Consider the following 21,469-nt stretch of genomic DNA (forward strand, 5'->3'; position numbering starts at 1 on the left):
AAAAATTTTTGATATTTTTAATTATGCATTTATAAATACAAAGCTGTGTGTAAAAAGCAAGACTTTATCTGAATGCAAGTTAAGAGCAATTGCCAATTGCCAATTGCTATTGATAAACTTTATGCAAAAGACTCCTCTTAAAATTCAACAACCAGGTTTCATTTTTTTTCACCGTTTGCGAATCACCCTGTATATTAAAGTATACACTATTTTTTTATAATTTGTTATTTCAAAAAACGTCTCGAGTAATGCACGTGTTACAGCATACTGGATATTATTCTATTTTTTTAATTAACAATTTTGTCGTTTATAAGTTAATAAAATTAATTGAAAAATGTTGATAAAAATAAAATAAACAGTGTACCTGAACATAAATATTCCTTACTTTTTGAAAAATATATTACATAAGTTTATTTAAGTGCACGGTTTCAATGCAACGCCAGTGCAGCCAACTTAAATTTTTATTCAAAGGACCCCGCACAAATCTTATGGAAATTGGGTCCCGGTCAAATTTGCTGAATTTTTGATATGTGATAGAGTTCATCATACTGGTCAATTGTCTCAATGGCCACAAAGCTCAAAAATGGATAGTTCGGCCGGTACAGAGCTTTAAAGCTCCGAATATCCTCCACGGATTTATGTATATGCGCAGTGTGTATAGACTTTTGAAATAGCCTATTTCATTTTTTTTATTATCTAGGTTTATATTTTTGAGGTTGCTGAATTCAGATCTGTTGTTAGATTTTCAAAATTGACAGTTGGCAGCTGTCAAATAGCTGTCAATGTGCTATAATAAAGCCAAAAACTTGTTTTTTTATGTTTTATCTTTCTTTTTTTTTTAGTTCGATAAGTTCAAAGACGATATCAAATCAATAACAATGACTATCGGCAGCTGTCATTTAGCTGTCAACAATTCTTCAAAGTCCGGTAATAAAGTCAAAAAATTATTTTTTGTTTATAACTTCAAGTTTTTTAGATAAGTGAATATAAATATGATATAAAATTATGTAGTCATCAGCTTACAGCTGTCAACAAGCTGTCAACTAACTGTCAAAATGCAATAATAGAGCAAGTAACTTATTTTTTGTGCTTAACTTTGTGGATAAGAAATCAAACATGATATAAGTTTATGACATCACTTTTGAACTCAGTGATCTAAGCAACTTAAAGCTTTTTAAAAAAAGTAACTTTTTGACTCTATTATTGCATTTTGACAGTTAGTTGACAGCTTGTTGACAGCTGTAAGCTGATGACTACATAATTTTATATCATATTTATATTCACTTATCTAAAAAACTTGAAGTTATAAACAAAAAATAATTTTTTGACTTTATTACCGGACTTTGAAGAATTGTTGACAGCTAAATGACAGCTGCCGATAGTCATTGTTATTGATTTGATATCGTCTTTGAACTTATCGAACTAAAAAAAAAGAAAGATAAAACATAAAAAAACAAGTTTTTGGCTTTATTATAGCACATTGACAGCTATTTGACAGCTGCCAACTGTCAATTTTGAAAATCTAACAACAGATCTGAATTCAGCAACCTCAAAATTATAAACCTAGATAATAAAAAAAATGAAATAGGCTATTTCAAAAGTCTATACACACTGCGCATATACATAAATCCGTGGAGGATATTCGGAGCTTTAAAGCTCTGTACCGGCCAAACTATCCATTTTTGAGCTTTGTGGCCATTGAGACAATTGACCAGTATGATGAACTTTATCACATATCAAAAATTCAGCGAATTTGACCGGGACCCAATTTCCATAAGATTTGTGCGGGGTCCTTTAATTTTGTGTGAGCATGTTTTTTCTTAAAGATCTGAGCTAGCATGTTTTCCAAGCTTAATTTGAAGTAGCATGTTTTCCCAGCTCAATCTGAGGTAGCGTGTTTTCCACAAACAATTTTAGGTAGCAACTTTACCAAGGACAATTTTAGATAGCAGGTTTTTCAAGGTAAATTTGAGGTAGCATGTTTTTGTAGTAACACATCGACACATTCAAAGTAGATTACCTGTTAACGGGACAGTACTGGCATCACTCTGTTGCTGCTCCACTTCCATCATCCTCTGCCTTCGTTCTTCTCTTTCTTTATCCGCCTGTAACGACTGCCTTATAAGCTGAGCTACCTCACTGTTTTCTGGATCTCGTTCCCTTCCTATGCTAAACTTTACTAATCCTGAAGTATTTCTTAATACGCTGGCCGCATAAGCTTGGGTAACACCTACCAGACTTTTGCCATCAACCTCAATGATTTGATCGTTTACCTTTATTCTGCCATCTTTTGCAGCTGCTCCATTGGCGGTTATTGTTTTCACAAAAATACCTAAAATGATTAAAGTCAAAAAATATAATATGGCTGCATTTATCTGGTAATATGAAGTCAAAATTATACAACTAGGTTACATCTCAGATGATAGGCGGTTGCAAGGAGACAGATAGTAGTCCCAATTGTTTTCACAGGAATCATAAACAATACTAAAATATTTTACAGCGAGCCCTGGAATCAGTGCATGATGACGAACTACAAGGCGGATATTTTTAACAAAATAGACACAGCACATACTGCACCAAAATCTGTGAGATATCTGCAAGAATTTTAAGGTGGTACATTGATTACGGAAGAAGTTTGTGATCTGCACAAAATCCTGAGGCAAAAGTAATGGTGTACTTTTTTATCGGGTCATATCATAAATAACACAGACCCACAAAAAAAAAAGTTGAAAACACCAGAGACTAGACCCACCTATCCTTATGTATTTTGACGCGCTGAAACCGAATCCGGAGTCAAAATTGCTCCACCACCCTCCAGTTTTTTTTAAATTGCGAAATTTGAATATTTTCTGTTTTTTGGAGTAGTATTTCGCGATTTAAAAAAACTGGAGGGTGATGGAGCAATTTTGACTCTGGTCAGACGCAGACCAAAAAAAAAAAAAAATTTTAAAATACCAGAGACTAGACCCACCTATCCTTATGTATTTTGACGCGCTGAAACCGAATTCGGAGTCAAAATTGCTACATCACCCTCCAGTTTTTTTTGTTAATCGCAAAATTTGAAGATTTTCCGTGTTTTTGGGGTAGTTTTTGGCGATTTAAAAAAAACTGGAGGGTGATGGAGCAATTTTGACTCCGGATTCAGTTTCAGCGCAACAAAATACATAAGGATAGGTGAGTCTAGTCTCTGGTGTTTTCAAATTTTTTTTTTTTGTGGGTCTGTGTAATTAATATACAGGGTGTAAATGATAATTTTAGCCAATCTTTAATGGCATATTCTACCAATGAAAATAATCAAGTTTTGCCCTATAAAAATGTTTGATAGGACGCTTGCCTACGGAGATACAGGGTGTTAAAATCTTCATTTAAATTATTTTTCCTGTAACTTCACTGGCAAAAATTATTGAGTGATAAAATTTGGGGGATGACATTATTTTAATAGGGACTATTTTTTGATGGATAACTTATTTCAAAATATACTCCAGTGGTATAGTTATTGGGGGAGTAGGGAACCTTTTTTGAAAAAAAATCGTACGCCACCGGTTTTTTAAATAATTTTAAATGTTTTTAAAATGTACAATCAATTTGTGGCAATAAAGTATTCGTAAAATTTACTGGGCTTTAGATAATGGGCAAATCAAATAAAAAGATATTTAAGTACCTACGTTGCTACACTAGAACCGTTTTAAAATTGCCATTACATCACGAGTGTGTCCTAATATCAAAGACAGTCGTTGCGGGCGTGAATTCATTATTAAACATGCTAAAAAGAGATACAATGATGGTATAAATGTCTTCATAGTCTAATTTTAGACTGTAGTTCGATTAGCGCATTTAAAACAAAGAACTGACACTCTGATTAAAAATTTAACAGTTGTTCTGATTGCATCTTTGTTCTAACTGTTGTATATATTTTCTGAGCGTTGAAAGATCGATTTTTTGGCATATTTTCGTATTCAGTAATACCAGTATTAAAATTTGCGAAATATCCAGATTTGGGAATTGTCAAGATGACATTTCAATTATACAGGGTGATTGGGGATTAACCCCCAATATTCCAATGAGATGTGCAGGGGGCAAAAGCGAACAGAAAAGCCAAATAAACATATGGTCAAATATCAACAGTTACTGAGATAGCAATGAAAATATTTTTACATGAGTTAATTATTTTCATCTGACCAACGATGTTCATTGTGACAATTATTTACTCCATCACAAGTGAATTGAGCCTCATCAGTAAACATGATGTATTTGTAAAGTGTACGGTTTCCGTTTATTCAATTGCAAAAATACAACCGCAAATCATTATCACCTTCCTGCAGATTCTGGACGCGCTGAATATAGAACGGTTTTAAACCATTTTTGTGAATGATTTCCCATGCCGTAGTTTACTTCATTTGGAGACAGGTTGCAATAAAATATCAAATAATAACAAATTTCGCAATGAAGAGCTTTTCTTGCATCTCAGCAACCGCTGATATTTGACCATATGTTTATTAGGCTTTTCTGTTCACTTTTGCCCCCTGAACACCCCCTCACAATATTGGGACTTCCTCCCTGTATGAAAACAGTGACTAACTTGACTAGGATTTTTTGTCTTAGTTCATACGAATATTGCTTGTGACACAATGGAAAAGATACAGCGGTTTTAGTGTATTTACCATTTTTTATTGATTGCTAAATGTGTAACAATAAATTCAATACCTAATATTTTTTATAGATTTCAAAACATTACACAATTATCACAAGAAATGTTCAAAATATAAACAAAATAATTGAAATATTTTAAACTTTTAAATTTTTATAGGCCAAAAAAACTTGATTATTTTCATTGGTAAAATACGCCATTAAAGTTTGGCAAAACTTATCATTTACACCCTGTATTTAAAATTTGTCTCATCATACTTTCAACGTGAAATAGAAATTCTATAAACACTCATATCACTGATTTTGCGATTTCATTCATCTTATAAAAAAATTGCATTCAACAGTTTATCAAACAAACAAAAGATACTTTCTTGTAATTTAGACTATGATAATAATTCAAAATGTCTTAAAATTAAATAATAAAAAAATATTTCTCAATAAAAATTAAAAGAAATTATATATCAATAAAAAAAAATACATTTTCTTTTAAATTTACACTTGATCATTTAACTTTGTCTCTAACCTATTTTTTGCCAGTTGCAATACATTTATTGTAGCACTTTTTCAAAGGAAAAGATTTATTAAAACAAAATATAAATGTCAAAAAAATAGTTGTATGCTTGTTTAACAGTAGGCACATGATTTTTCAACAGTAATTCATTTTTCAGGTGAAAACAAAAATTCTTAATGGCATTTTCTGTAAAATTTCTTCCAAGGAAGTATGTTTGATGACATAGGGAGTATTCAAATAATACTATCCCAAGATATGAAATATCGTTATATAAGACAGACTAAATCATTTTCAATGTTAATAAATAACCTTATAGTTTTTTTATTTCAATATTGAGTGATGGTGAGATTTCATTTCCAAGTTTCTGTGTGAGAAAACATGTATATGAATGTCCATAGGGTTATGGTTTACTTTTTGTCTGGAGAAAATGATGCTATTGCAAGAAAACTATATCGGATGGATTATCCCAACTATTAAGAATAATTTAACTAGCTCGTGTAAACGCTGCAAATCTAAGCTAATTAATGGTGTAAAGTGTAAAAACTGTGAGAGTAGTTATCACAACAGTTGTGCAAAAATTTCCCCAAATGTAAAGTTTGTGGATGACAAAAATTTTATAAAATGTTGTGAAGACAATTTCTGATAGCGACATTGCGTTCTACAATGCTTTGGAGGAATGGGCGAGTGTTCATCCCCAAACCGACAAAAAACTCGATGTTCAAATGTTCGTGTACATCATTAAACAAAAAGACACTTTAATTGATGAATTGCGGGATAAAATTAAATTGTTGCACGATCAAATTCAATTGCTGGGAAAAGTAACAGAAACAACAAAAAAAACGTGGCACCTCCAACACAAAACCAAGCGACAGATAATTCGGCAAAAACGATATTTGAGAAAAAACCGCCAAAGCCAAATAAACATGAGGCCAGTGCTTCCAATATAAATAAAGAGGTTAAAAAACAAATTTCCCACAAAAACGTATCAGCTGAATTATTGAAAGTACAGAGCGATCTTAAATTACATGAAATATCCAAGGAACTGCGCCCCATCATCTCCTAAGGCGCAAATGACAAAGAATGGAAATAATGAATGGGAAGAAATCACCTATAAACGAAAACCATTTAAACCAAGGAAGATGGTGGTAGGGAATAACAAGCAAACCAATATAAAGGGAGTGAGGAAACATGTGCAATTACATGTGTGCAGAATTGCCCCAGAAACATCTACAACTGACCTAGAAAATCTACTAATAGACGCCTTTCCCGAAGTAAATTGCGAGACGGTAACACCAAAGCAACCAAGCATTTATGCATCCTTCAAAGTTACAATTTACGAAGACAACTTCAGGAAAGCCATGGAACAAGACAATGGACAAGACTTTTGATCTACATCCGAAGGTGGGATGGCCCACTCGTGTCACCGATTTAACTTCCACAATTATTGATCAAGTCTTTTCGAATGTAAAAGATGAGAGCTTAGCATGCGTCATTGACAATGTCATTTCCGATCACAGAACGGTGCTTTTTCAAATACTCCCAGAAGATATACATGACGATTCACTCTCCTTCCATCTCTCAAGAAAATTTTGTGAAATGTCTATTAATAACTTTAATTTAGCCTTAAGTAAGGAACAGTGGTGTGAAATCTATAATACGAAATCTATAGACGAAGCTTATCATCATGTTCATGATATATTTATGTATTATTTTAATATCTATTTTCCATTAAAAAAATACAAACATAAAAACGGTGGGTAAATAATGAGGTAAAAACATCAAGCACGAAACTAAAAAACCTATATAACTTAAAAAAAGCATACCCAGAATTGACAAACTTATACAATTGCGCAAAAAAAGAGCACACAGGGTTGGTGGAGAATATAAAAAAACAATTTTATCAAAATAAAATAGTTTATTCAGAAAACCCTGCGAAAACGGCGTGGAATGTGATTTCATCTAAAACTAAACAAAAAACAAACAAAAACATTGATGTGATGATTGGAACTTCACTAGGTGAGAATCCCAAGATAGTAGCCACAGCATTTAATGATTTCGTTATAAATACGCCCTTGACTATAGCACAAAAAATTACGAATAATGCCAGAGATTTTGTATGTGACACAATTAACCCAAATTCGATTTTCCTCGAACCTTTTGACATAAAGGAATTGTACTGTTTATTACAAGAGAAGTTAAAAAACAAGCATTCGTCTGGGCCAGATGAAGTACCTTTAAGTCTAATAAAAAAGTGTTTATACTCCATAATTCAACCATTGACTTTTCTGATAAATCTGTCATTTAATACGGGAGCTTTTCCAAAAAAATTAAAAACAGGCAAAGTACCCATTTATAAAAAAGGCGACCCAAGTTATGGACAATTATAGACCTGTTACTATTCTACCTAGCTTTTCAAAAATATTTGAGTACTCATATTTAGAGAGACTGTTAAAATTTTTTGATAAATATAATGTTATTACAAGCAGCCAGCAGGGATTTCGACCCACGAGGTCGACCAATACAGCGATATATGCTTTTTATCAAAAACTAGTGACCTGCATTGAAGCAGGAGAATGTCCTGTAGGGATTTTTTGGGACTTGAGCAAGGCCTTTGATTGTATCGACCACAAAAAACTACTGATAAAATTATACTCATATGGTATCAGAGGATTCGCATACAACTGGATTGAATCATTTTTAATAAATCGGAAACAATTTGTTAGTCTCTCACATACAAATAATAATTTTCAATATAAGATCAATTCAGAGGATAATTATATAGGTACAGGAGTCCCCCAAGGGTCAGTTATTAGTCCTCATCTTTACCTGATATACACTAACGAGCTAGAGAAGGTGATATCAAGTGAAGCTTCTCTAGTAATGTATGCAGACGACACCACACGAAATTTTTAGGTATTGTTATTGACGAGTGTTTAAGCTGGACGACGCATTGTGCAAACCTAACTACAAAACTAAATTCGGTGTGTTATTTATTTAGAAATATTAAATCGGTCTTATCTAAAGAACAACTAATATGTTTATACCATGTGCAGGTAGGATCACGACTGGGTTATGGAGTAATCTTCTGGGGTAACTCCTCCCTGGCTTCGGATGTGTTTATAACACAAAAAAGAATTTTAAGATGTGTAGCTGACGTTCCTAGATATTATGTAGGGATATATTTAAAAGTTGTAAGATTCTAACGCTTACTGGAGTTTTTATTTATGAATTGTGTATACATGTTTTTAAGAATATTGGTGACTATAAATTAATTAAAGATGTTCATAATGTGAATACTAGTCAAAAAAATGAATTTTATTTACCATTTTGTAAATATACTGTATCTCGCAATAGGCTTATTTTCGAACTTTTTTTTATGAGATAATATGAAAGACTACGTTATTTGTATTCGATAGATATCAAATACTATAAGAAATTCGGCCTGCATCACATCGAAAATAATTGGCTGTGAGTGGAGCGAGAGTGACTAGTGATAGTGTGGACAAATAACAGCAACATTAGACATTAGATTATCTCATAATGGATAAAACGCATTACAAATACTGTGTTGTGCCCAAATGTCAAAGTACAACAAAGACTACTCCTAATAAAGTTCTTATTTGTTTATCAGCTGATTTGAAACTTCGCAGACAATGGAAAACAGCTATGAAGAGAGAACATTTTTTGGACGACAAAACAGTAAAATTCGTTTGCGAAGATCATTTTAACGTAAGTTCAATTTATAATTATTTACGTAAACTAATTTTTTACATCTTATTCTACAGCTTGAAGAAGACGTGGAAATTATATGTATTTTAAAATGATGCCAAATGTCCCAATAAAATTCAAACAGGGCACTATACCACACAAATTTGATTGCCAAAATAACACAACAGGAACACGCGAATAATAATAAATATATACAAGCAAATATTAAACCTATTTTTCTGTCTAAAAGTGTTCAGTGTAGTATTACAAAAACAAATAACTTGAGTACGGATTCATCGTGCGTGCATTCATCAAGTGGTAGCTGGGAAGAAACAAAATCTTCAAGTTTGTCTTTAAGTGGGACGTCTCGGGGTTCTTCCTTCACTTCAGATGATTTAAATATAGATATGCACCAAGTTAGAAAAATTTCAGTTTTTCATATTGAAAGGGACCCAAAACTTTATATAGGAATATTGCCGCAGTCCCTTTTTATAATAGAAATGTTATGTTCACAATGTAACTTAACTAAAACGGATATATACGTTACATTAAAAAAAATTAAAGCAAATATGTCATACGCAACTTTAGCTGATGATTTTGGAATTTCTGCTACCCAAGTGTGTAATATTATACAAAAATCTATACCTCGACTACCGGCCCACCCAAAAAGTTTTACAAAATGGAGAAGTTTGAAGGAAACTACAAAATTCTACCTATACCGTTTAGATAGATACAAAAAGGTGCAAATCATTATTGATTGCTTCGAAGTTTCAATTAAAAAACCTGGTAATCCTATACTTCAGGCCCTTTCTTGGTCCGACTACAAAAAATCAAATACAATGAAGTATCTTATTGGTTGTGCACCAGATGGTATGGTAACTTACATATCTCAAGGATATGGAGGAAGGGCTACGGACAAAATGATAGTGGAAGAAAGTGGTATATTAAATTTACTGGAAAATGGAGCTCATATCATGGCAGATCGTGGATTTAAACACCTAGAGGAACTAGTCGCTCAAAATGGTAATCACTTGGTTAGGCCCCCATCGGTATCATCGAATGTAAAATGTACAAAGCAAGAAATAAAAGCATCGAAACAAATTGCAAGTCTGCGAATTCATGTTGAACGCGTAATATCAAGAATAAGGGAATATAAAATTTTACAACCACATGCCTCTATACATTTAAGTTTAGTAAAATATTTAGATATGATAGTAAATATTGTTTGTGGACTATTGAATATACAGGATTATTTAATAAAAAATGTCATATAAGTTAACTATATAAAAAGTGTATATTTACAGATATATGTATAGAATCGAATAAAAAATAAACTTATTATTAGTTAATTTAAGAGCTATAATTTATTATATACTTCAGGCCCTTTCTTGGTCCGACTACAAAAAATCAAATACAATGAAGTATCTTATTGGTTGTGCACCAGATGGTATGGTAACTTACATATACTTATACAACAAAGAGGGCATCTTTTATTTTTGTCAAATGCATCTGTAACTGTACTTGATACATAAACTTTAATTTTACATCTCCATCTTTATCAATATAATTTTGCACGATCTTTTCGCTTCTAGGACATTTTATTTCCACTATAACATTATTATTTATAGCGTCAGGACTGGCTCCTACAATAGGGCATTCTTTACATAAAAATATACCAGCCTTCTTGTATTTTTGTTTAGTGTTTTCTAATAAGACTTTTAGTACCCCTCTTTCTAATCGCAAACCCCGTTCCATATCCGAAGTTTGCAATACTTTCGCACCAAAAATTTTTTCTATTAAAGTCCCGTCCATAGTTTTGCATTTAATGGCATCGTACACTCCTCTAGAAGCGGTAACTCGCCCATACCTCATTTCGTGCCATAAACTATTATTGCTTTGCCCTCGTGTTTTTTTCTATCTTTCCAGCTAATTTTTCGTCAAACAGGCACTGCAAATTCTAAAAATTTGTGAGCATTATTACTGTCAAGTGCCTCCTCTTTAAACTTTAAGACTAAGTTGTGAAGTGATAAACTTTGATATGAGGAAGGTCGCTCATATCTCAATAAAATGTTGCATAATTTTCAATTCTTGGCCTTTTGCAAATATTCCTCAAATACTTGAGTAGATTCAGGAACAGAAGGTCTGATAACAAAATCGCTTACAGTGATAACTTTTTTGTAGTAATACTGCTTGCTAAAATGGATTTTTTCCAGTAACATATTTTTTCTGTTGGAGAGGGTTCTTCGCTACGGCGGTGTAGCCACATTAAAAATGCCACTGCGTGTTTGCAACCACCTTGAGAAGACGCATAATCAGAGCACTGGATTTTCACAACAGTACTATTTTTCTCATCAATAATGCCCTCTACATTATAACTTTTGGATTTTACTTTATGTTCTGGGGTTACTTTGCATTTTAATTAACAGGTGTTATTTGTCCTTTTTACTTGGACGTAACCCACGGCATTGTCTCCGTATTCCTTTCGCCCAGATCTTAAAAATAAAAAAACAATCTATACTTATCTGATTACAAATTTTATGACACTTGTATATTACAGAGTAAGTGTAGTACTAAGTGTATTACTTACCTCTGCAGCTTAATTCCTCTCATTTCTGCACTAATAAAGTCTTTGTTACAGTTAAAATACTCCATAACCATTATAATGTCTATTGCCGGCAAATTGGTCGAATCGGCTATTGTAAAGTCTTTTTCAAGTGAAAAACTCACTGTTTAAATTAACTAACGCACATTCTCGTCCACACCCGAGATAAGTAGCCGTACTAAGCGACAAGCGTGGTCTCTTGGAAAACAAAATTTTTAGTGCCTGTCGCATAGACACGGGCGGGCGAAGAAAGTGTTGACGTCACGCAGTCCCAGCCGGGTCTCTACTATGTCCTCAATTTATGACCGCAATATTTTTTTTTTAATGCAAATTTCTTGTGGTACACGTATTGTTAAGATATTTATTACACATTTTTAATAAAAATAGGGAAAAATAAAATTTTCGTGAATTTCTCCAAACTATTTAAGGGAGATAAAATATATAAATTATTTTAAATGTAAACTAAAAAAGTACCTTGTCGACAGACGCTTTTATGGCATAAATTAATTCTATGTTCAAGACTAAACTGGTGACAGGAGTGTTTCCAATTTTTATTGTTATTGTTAGGGTTACTTTTAATGTAATTTTAATTTAATACCTATGTTGTATTTAGAACTGATATTCCTATACAGTTATTGTAATTGTCTAACGAAAAAAAAATTATTATCATTATTATCATTATTATCATTATGATCATTATGATCATTATGCTGCTACTGTAAATTTTTGGTACAAACCTAATTTTTCCAGTCCTGCATCTGCGCCCACCCCCATTCCAATAATACTTAAACCAAGACCTTCTGGACCTTTTACTAGTTCAACTGGAAATACATCCATTTTCTCCACTCGTTTTTCTAACTCATATTCCGCAGAAGCCGCAACAGGATCCACGTCTTCATTCCTTCTATCATATTCTTTTATACTAAATGTAGAATAAACTTTCATGGGTTCCACTGAAAAACACACTTTACTTGGTGGTTTTGGAATGTATGTGGGAAATTCAAGATCATCATCATCTTCCTCTGGAGGTAAACCTGGAACTTCCATCCAGAAGTGCCCATCTTCATAATAATGTACACCATGTTCAATGCCTACTACTTGTATTGGCTTTGGAGTAAATCCATTATCTTGGTTAAGTTCCGGATTATTTCCTTCTGATATACTTGTTGAATCTGTAAATAAAAATGAAATAATTTTGTTGTGGAATGGTATAAACATTATGCATTTGCACTAGTAAAATAATTAATCAGTGGCCAATGCACCAATTTTTCTAAGCCCATACATGCATAAAACCTAATAACATGCACTATATTTGAATGCATGCGACATAAACTAACAATTTAAATACAAACCTATCAAGCCTGAATCAGTTGCTGATACGCTGCATTCAACCTTAGAGCCATCTTCTTCATCTCGGGTAGATATATCTAAACTTGAAGTGGACTCATAATACTGAGAAAGAGGTTCAATATCCTTTATGGCATTATCCTGATTTTCTATAAAACTTTGAGACAAAGGTTCATTGAGTTCAATTATAGGTTCATTTACTGATTCTTCTTGAAGGGAAGGGGGACCCAGACTGTCATTCAAAGATATTGGCCCTGAAGAATCATGCATAGACGCAGTAATAGAATCTTGTAGAAGTGAACTAGATGCATTTGGCTGCCATTTATCAGGTTTAGTATCTGTCGGGTGTAGCAGTCTGGTAACTTCTTGTGCTTCTTCATCTGATAATATATCGGATCTATTAACATTTAAAATTAGTATTAGAGGAAATTAATACTCTTAAATGCATAATTTTCTTTTTTAATGTTCAAAATGTCAAAAATGAAGAAATTTATTCATCCAAATATAATTTTTATTTTTTCGTCTGTAAAATACACACATAAAGTAATATTTAACATAAAAAAAATTAAATCTAAATATGATATAAGATATGCCTGTTAAGAGTTTTCTCCTATCATTTTAATTTTAAACAATAATGATTTCTTGATGTTTTTATAATTTTACCATTCCGTTACAAATAAATTGTAAATATGTATGAAACAATATTTTTTATGTGACAAATAAATAATTAAACAATTTATTGTTAAATGAATTGCATTATAAAAATACCTTTCAAATTATATTTAAATTGTTTTAGCTAAGTTAATGTGAGTAAAGCTCATTCAAGAAGCATCTCTTGCTTTGAGAATTTTCAAATTTTGGAAACAATTATAGGCCTTTTTTCGCGAGTGAAGTCGTATGTTGTAGTATGTGTAGTATGAGTGAAAGAAGAGATTTAAACTACCATATGACAATTAAGATCAAAAGAGATAGAAATAGTAACTACAAGTCAGATATTCAGCAATATTCAGTCACGAATAATAATAGCCTTATGTTACTATTTTTTTAAGCAGTATGTATTTAATTTGTGAATCTCAGTGTCAAGACCTTTGACATTAGCCTAGTTTAGCTAAACTATACTGCCATCACTATGTACAGTAAAAATGAATGCATTTAGAAAAGTTAACACAGGTATGTAAAGACATACAGTATGTTTCCACTCTTTTTTCTTACTCAACTATTTCAGCAGTGAATCATTACAACACATATTAAAGTAATCTAAAATAAATAAAAGAGTAACAAAATTAAATGTGAATAATTTAAATTTAAGCAGAATCCCATGTTCCAAACACGCAGTTGAAATGGCATTCCAATACGGGGAACCACAATGATGTGAAATCTGTGGACATTCCTTATTTTGTTCCTGCATTTTTTGACATTTACGCGAAATTTTGACATCAAACATGAATTTGAAAGTTTTCTTGCAAAATGTACTTTTCTGTTCCAAAGAACACATATTTAGGTGTCCCTGTATACTGTTAAGGAAATTTTATTACATTTTACAAGTTGTTTATGAACGAATTTACAATACAGTTGTTTTTTTATATGTATATTCAAACGAAAGACTGCAATAATAATTAGCTATTGGCAGATGTAGATGCTTCTGCAGTCATTTTAAACAACATGAAACTGGTATATTATTTATTATGTATCACCACTTACAATAATATTAAACTACATATACTATAACAATATTCAAAATTGTATACCTATATATCCACTGCCACTCATCTCCCGATCTTCCACCAGTACTCGACCGCATACGCGCGCTCGACCGTTTTTTAAGAATGTTTGAAAGGGTTTTTCACGTATTTTGCATTTTATCCGAATATCAGAATATATGTTTTGTAGTATTATACTTCTACTTTCAAAATCCGGCCGAAAAATTAAAATTGGATCACCTACAACGCATCCAGACTCTTTGCAAAATGGTGCGCCAAAAAATTCAAATTACAATAATTGTGCCAAAACTAATGGTCTGACAGTGCCTGCTTTGTGCAAACTTAAAGTACATATAATTCACTACTTTTGTGCCGAGCTCTACAACTTAAAAAATGGCGGAGTAATAAATTCTTTAAAAACCGTTAAATTTTCCGATTTTACCTGGTTTTTTTCATTGCTAATTATCCGATCGGATTGATCGACATCTTATTTTATTTGTATTCTGATTTTCTATAAACCCAAAATAAAGCGTTTTTTTGCATAAAAATGTAATTAAAATTAATTAATGGTAAATTGGAGTAGGAAACATATAAGCATACCTATATTTATTCAGACTGTCTTTTATATGATGGCACAGTCCTTTTGCTACTAGTATTTTTGTCATAAACAAAACCACTATTGATTGGCCTAATAAAACAAATCTAAAGAATTATTTAAAACAACTTATTTTCTAAAAATGTTAAAATACACACGCAAAAATTGATTTCTTACCTATTTTTTTTCTCCAGAATTCTATTTGGTGCAGGGAGCAGGTTCCAATATGAAAAAAATAGAGATACTATACTATATTACTTATAATACATTACTTATACTATTATACTACATAAATATAAGGTGTGATTCCAAAGTTGTCATATTTTTTGACAGCGTGTAGAACTACTCAAAACTATTTTTTTTTTTTTTTTTTCATATAAAAACTTCAAAATAAGGCAGCTATAGACTTCCATAGTTGTAAAAAAATTTAAACCGGGACTTGCAAAGAACCTAATGGATATCACTTTTTTTTATTTTATGTATGTTATTAATTTATGAACAGTTACAAATTTGGAAGCCAATGTTTAGGGGTGGTATGAGCGTTTTAATTCTTGTAATTCCTTTTTATGGAGTTAGATGAAAAATTTAGTATTTAAAACACCAATTAAGAGAAGTGACGAAGCTAATACAACTAGGGAAAAACCTTTATCCCTATCATGTGCATGACAAACTCTTAGGTATGTCATGCCCAACTTTGTGATATGACTGGCATCCATTTTGAACTTATCTTTAAATTCAAGGCATAACCGGTATAAATTGTTATTTTCAAAATCAATATGGTACGATTTTTATTTGCAAGTTATTTGGAAGATGGTATTTCAAAAAATGTTAATTTATGAATTTTAAGTGCTATAAAAATAGGCATCAACTTAGGAATCACAATTCGTTTCCTAAAGTGTACATAAACTCTTGTCTGTGCCGCCTCTGGGTAGCTATCGAATATACATTGTTAGACGTCCACACCACAGGCTTATCACTGTTGCCAGTTATTACCTACGATCTATAATATAAGTATTGTTTTCAGCCAAATGTATGAAACTAGTGGCAGACAGCGAATTTGCAATGAAAGGTAATTTTGTAAAGACAGATTGCTTTTGTATAATTTTGCAACATATTATTTTAAAGTCAGCATTTTTTTTCAGATATCAACACCCATGAAGAATGAACATCACATAAAAAATTTTTCGAGAAAGATCAGTTAGGTCCTATTCCTTAATATAAAATGTTCAGAAACAAATCAAGAGTAACTTTCTTGGATGAAAATAAACTGATTTGAATCAAGTTATTTTGATACAATTTTGCTTCCTCAAAAAATAACGGATCATTAAAAAAATTCTCCATTTTTAAGTAACATTTTAAGGAAGCAAAATTATACCTAAGTACTTGACCTAAACCAGTTTATCTCTCTCAGAAACTTACCTGTACCAAATTTCAGTGCAATACATTGATTTAAAAAAAGTATTTTTGACATCCTATGGCTCTAAAACAAAACATTCTGTATTTAATATGGTATGCCTCTAGATGAGGTATCGCCTTCTTGTAAACTTTGTTACTATTGATTTTTCGAGAAAATATAATTCTTGACAAAGCTTTACTTATTTTGAGATACCTACCATGAACTTCAAACTTGTGACAAAAAATTTTTAAAAATCAAAAAATTTGAAAATGTCATCCTCGGTTTTTTAAATTTTTATAAAAAAATGTATTTAATAGAACTTATCAGAACAGAAAAATTCAGGGTCTCCATATTCTCTAAATTTTAATATTTTTAGGGCATTTTATTACTTCATGTTCATGTGATGAGAATCTAAAAGTTAAAAAAATATAACTTCAAAAAAGATAATTTTGCTGATACCCATATTAGTCTTGATGTCACAATTTTATTTAGTATATAAGTTACATAACACAAATATCCCTATAATCGAGTTGCTCACTCTGCTGTGACTGCGTGTTATTGTTACTTTTGGAGCCTTATATCTCAAAAATGGCACAACAAGCATAATAAACAAATAAGTCATTTCTGTTAGAAAATATTTAACAATTCAGAATCCTACATAAAGCTCAAATTATTCTCGTTAACATAAAAATTACAGTACGAATCAGGCTAAAAATCTCCACAGAAATAATTTTATCAAAAAGTGTAATTTAATAGTCTCATCACTTGAATAAAAAAAAAAAACAAAAAACGACTATGTATTATTGCAAAAATATACATTTTTTTAATTCAACACTAAGCTTAAAACACAGGCCCAACAACATAGACTTTAACAAAGGATTTTGGTGCACTGAATTTGAATCCGAGGTCCAAATTTCTCAATTGGCTCTGGTTTTCGAGATATGCTAACCTAAAAGTACCAAAATCACAATTTTATAAGAAGAACAACGGTATGCGATTTTAGTTGAGCTTCCTATTAATGGCCGGTGCATAGTCTAACACGATGCAACTTCCAAAATCGTTTCTTTTTACATTTTTTTTTTTAATAGCCAGTTAAAGTAAAATAAAAAATACAGGTCTAGTCTTTAATCAGTTATTTTATTTTATGGTAATAGCTGAAAAAGTGGCAAACATCCCATTGCTGTGAATCACCCAATATTCTTCACTGAAAAGTGATGTTTTGTTTTTAACTCTGTATATAAGATTCTCAGTTTTAAAACTACTTCGTTGATTCTTTATCAAGGTAAGTTTGACATTTTCAAATGATTTGAACGCCTTGTATATTTTGTCACAATAAGAAAGTTTACAGGGGAGCAGTATTTTAAAGTTATATGAAAAAATGTTGTTTTCCATTGCCACATTCAGAAGATTAGATTTTGGTAGGTGTGATTCTGTTATAAAGCATATTGCCAACCTTATCAGAACACAGTACCAGATGGCTTAAAATGCAATACAAATATTTTAAGGTGATAAGCCTCGACAAGTTTGTTTGCTATATAAAATTAAAACTTCAAAATTGTGATTGTAATCCGTTTCTAATACATAACTTTTAAACAACACCATATTAAATTTAAATTAACTTTTATCTTGTAAGATCTAACACACACATTCATTATACACATGCACCTCTCACACAAGATGGTGCATAAAGCTATTGAAAAAATAGAAAAAGGTATTCTTTTGGGGAAATTGGTTGAAACTGAAAAACATTTTTGTAGTTACAAGAATATGGTGTATAAAACTCCGTGGGTGAAAGGAGTCTATTAATATTTCATTCAAAAAATTGTTCGCAAGTGAATCATTTTAAATGTTAACATTTTTTAAATCTGTGATATAATCCGGATATCATCACAAAAGGAAAAAAATACATTTTGTTTCCTAAACACCGACAGCACAGATATTCTGTTTATGTGCTTTTCCTATTTGCTGACTGTGAATTAATTTTGAGGGGTTTACCATAGATAGCGTCACTTATGCTATATCGCATCAGCACTTCTGTAACTATATTCATATCAAAGCTCTGTCATTGGTCTTGACTTTTTATTGGGTCATTTTGCTGAAGTGTTAACAACATATTTATTTTCCACAAATAATTACTATTTGTGGAAAATTTTACTTTTCCCATTTAATTAAAAGAAAAGTACTGCTAAAAGTCATCGAATGCTGTTGGAAACTTACGGTGAAATGGGATATTTTATCCCATCCGCCAAGTTCATCTGATATTGCTTCATCCGATTACTAATTGTTCCGATTCACGGAACATGGCCTGGCTAAGCAACACTTCCAATCATATGAACATACAAAAAATTGGATTGATTGCTGGGTAGCACCGAAAGATGAGTTGTTTATTCAACGCAGAATCTATATGCTGCCAGAAAGATGGAAAAAAAGTAGCGGCTACCGATAGATATTTTGAAAAATAATAATGCATACAATTTTTCACAATAAAGTATCAAATTTACCAAAAAAAATCCATCAAAATTAATTCACACTCCTAGTTCTTTTAAAATTTATGTGATTCAGAATAATTTCATTCAAGGTTTTCATTTTTAACTAAGCAATAAAATATTAAGGCACTTACTTGCTGCTTAATAGATTTTCAGCTTCATCTGGAGTCATTGCATCAGCTTCAGGTACTTTTTTAATGCATACACTATCCTGATCATTGTCACTAGCATCCACATATTCAACATCATTTAAATCTAAAATATTGGCCTCAGATTTTTGGAAGTCCGTCGATCGAGCACTCCCGTCTGAGGACTGTAAAACTTCACGAGTCATAATGAAAGGTTCTGATTTTCTTGCTTCATGAACATCGGAATTCTCGTGACTTATCTTATCGTCTTTTTTTAAACAATTCTGACAGTTTTTTTCATAACTATCTTGACTTTCTAATTCGGCAAGCACTGAATTTGTAATTACATTAGTGTGGTTGTGATACATAATATCTGAATCGATAGACTTTTGAGGTATAACAGTGACTTGAGATATGTCGGAGTCTGTTGAAGTGACAGATTTTTGTTGGCAAAGTGATTTACAGGGAACAGCATATTGAGAAAATTCGTCTTCGTTAGAAGAAACAGAATGTTGCTTGATATTTTGCTGTTTATGAGGTACTGCATATTGAATTACATCAGAATCAGTTGATGGAAGAGATGTTTTATCACTAGGTTGACTAGATTTATTAGGGACTGCATAAAGTGCCTCTATTTGTTCTGGAGTTAACTTAGTTAAATTTGATTCAGAAAAAAATGAATTTTCTTTGTACTGATTTATGTCTTCAGGAGAATTTGTGTATTCTAAAGCTTTATTTTCATTAACAGGAAAATCATAAATAGATTCTTCATGAGGTTTTAATTTTGCTTCTATTTTCGGGGAAGGTTCATTAAATCCTCCCTCATCTGATACTGTGGTACTAACAACGGAAGGAGGGCGACTACCTAAACCAGCAGCAGGAATGTTTACTGAAATACTGGAAACTTTTGTTCTTCTTGGCACAATTTCTTCAGTCTTATCGTATTTTCGAATTTCGTTAGAATCTGAAATAAAAAAATTGACGTGGATTATCACAGAAATAAATGTTAATAATAACTATGTAAATGTACGTCATTAACATAACAAAAAAAATGAAGTTCAAATATATTTTTGAATTGCATTCTAAGAACGCGCATATTTGGTAACTACTTATAATTTCCTCAAATTCGCAAATCCTAATCCCCAATATTTGGAAACTTGTATTAGCAACTTTTTTTCCAGGATCTGATATTATTTTACACCCTCCAAACGCCTTCATATCAATTTCAATTAAATTTCATACATAAATTATCACCGAATGAATTTTTTATGAAGAAAATTATTTTTCAACTTTAATATAAAGATGATTTATCTTATTTCAAGTTAATGCACAAAGAAGTATTATTCAACTATTCAAACATTAATTTATTGTAAAATTATTTTCAAATTAAAATTCTTAACTTTATAAACTTCACCCAGTTCCTCAAAGAGGAGAGGGATGGTTCTAAAAAATCTAATTGCAGTGAACACATAAGTAATTCTACGGTAAATTTAATTAACTTATTATACCACTTCTAAGACCAACAGGTTTTCAAGACATACCACAAAGTTACACTTTTTTAAATGGAATTCGTCAAAAAAACTTTTTTATCTGGTTTCATAAACATAGGCAAACGGAAAATGTTAGGTCCAACTTTAATAACAGTCTATTAGTTACAAATTATCGAAAAAGATCCCTATAATCATGTTTCCGAAAACCTTACAATTTCGAGATAAAGTGTGTTCAAAATTAATGAAAAGATATGGATTATTTTAAGTTATAAAAGACAATTGAGGACGAACGTCTGCAGGACAGCTGTACACATGCGGCAATGATGCGGTTCTAAAATACATAAATTTTAATGGAACTATACATAAACCCATCCAGCATCCTTGCAGTACCGCATGCCCATCCTGCGTGTATTTTTTCACAATAATGAAACTAAAACAACTTCGTAAACATTTTCTTAATGCCATACATAAGTACTTCTAGTTTTTTTAAGTAGTTAGTAAGTTTTTTTTCTGGCATACATGTACATAGAGAACCTCATTCGCATACATATATTTTTAAATAATGGTACAATTTACTATGTAGTACCAATCATTAAAAGTTTTTTACTAAAGAATTAGGAATTAAAATCAACCTTAAAATTTGTACATCAAAGCCAAGTTTGTACAACTTTTCTTTAAAATTGAACAGAAAATACTATTTTAACATATACATATACCATTTCACTATTCGTATAAACCAGGGGTGCTCAAACAGTGGATCGCAATCGACCGATCGCGCCATTATTCTATGGCTAGAAATTGGCCTCAATGATTTGGGATCGAGGGGGATTATCCCTCTTTATCCTGCCTCATCTCGTGT

At 31.6% G+C, this 21,469-nt stretch overlaps 1 protein-coding gene across 1 annotated transcript; it reads right to left on the bottom strand.

The window, feature by feature from the left end:
• Positions 1-2,006: 2,006 nt before the first annotated feature.
• On the bottom strand, positions 2,007-20,084 carry LOC108915957 (inaD-like protein; the record flags this gene model as incomplete). The annotated part of the gene is made up of 5 exons (XM_018722122.2): positions 2,007-2,332; positions 12,206-12,640; positions 12,821-13,212; positions 15,288-15,332; positions 19,127-20,084. Coding segments are annotated over 5 exons (2,156 nt in total), but the record flags the coding sequence as incomplete, so codon positions are not given.
• Between the last annotated feature and the right edge of the window lie 1,385 nt (positions 20,085-21,469).

This window comes from Anoplophora glabripennis, unplaced genomic scaffold (assembly GCF_000390285.2).
Source record: "Anoplophora glabripennis isolate ALB-LARVAE unplaced genomic scaffold, Agla_2.0 scaffold1829, whole genome shotgun sequence".
Taxonomy (NCBI): Eukaryota; Metazoa; Arthropoda; class Insecta; order Coleoptera; family Cerambycidae; genus Anoplophora; species Anoplophora glabripennis.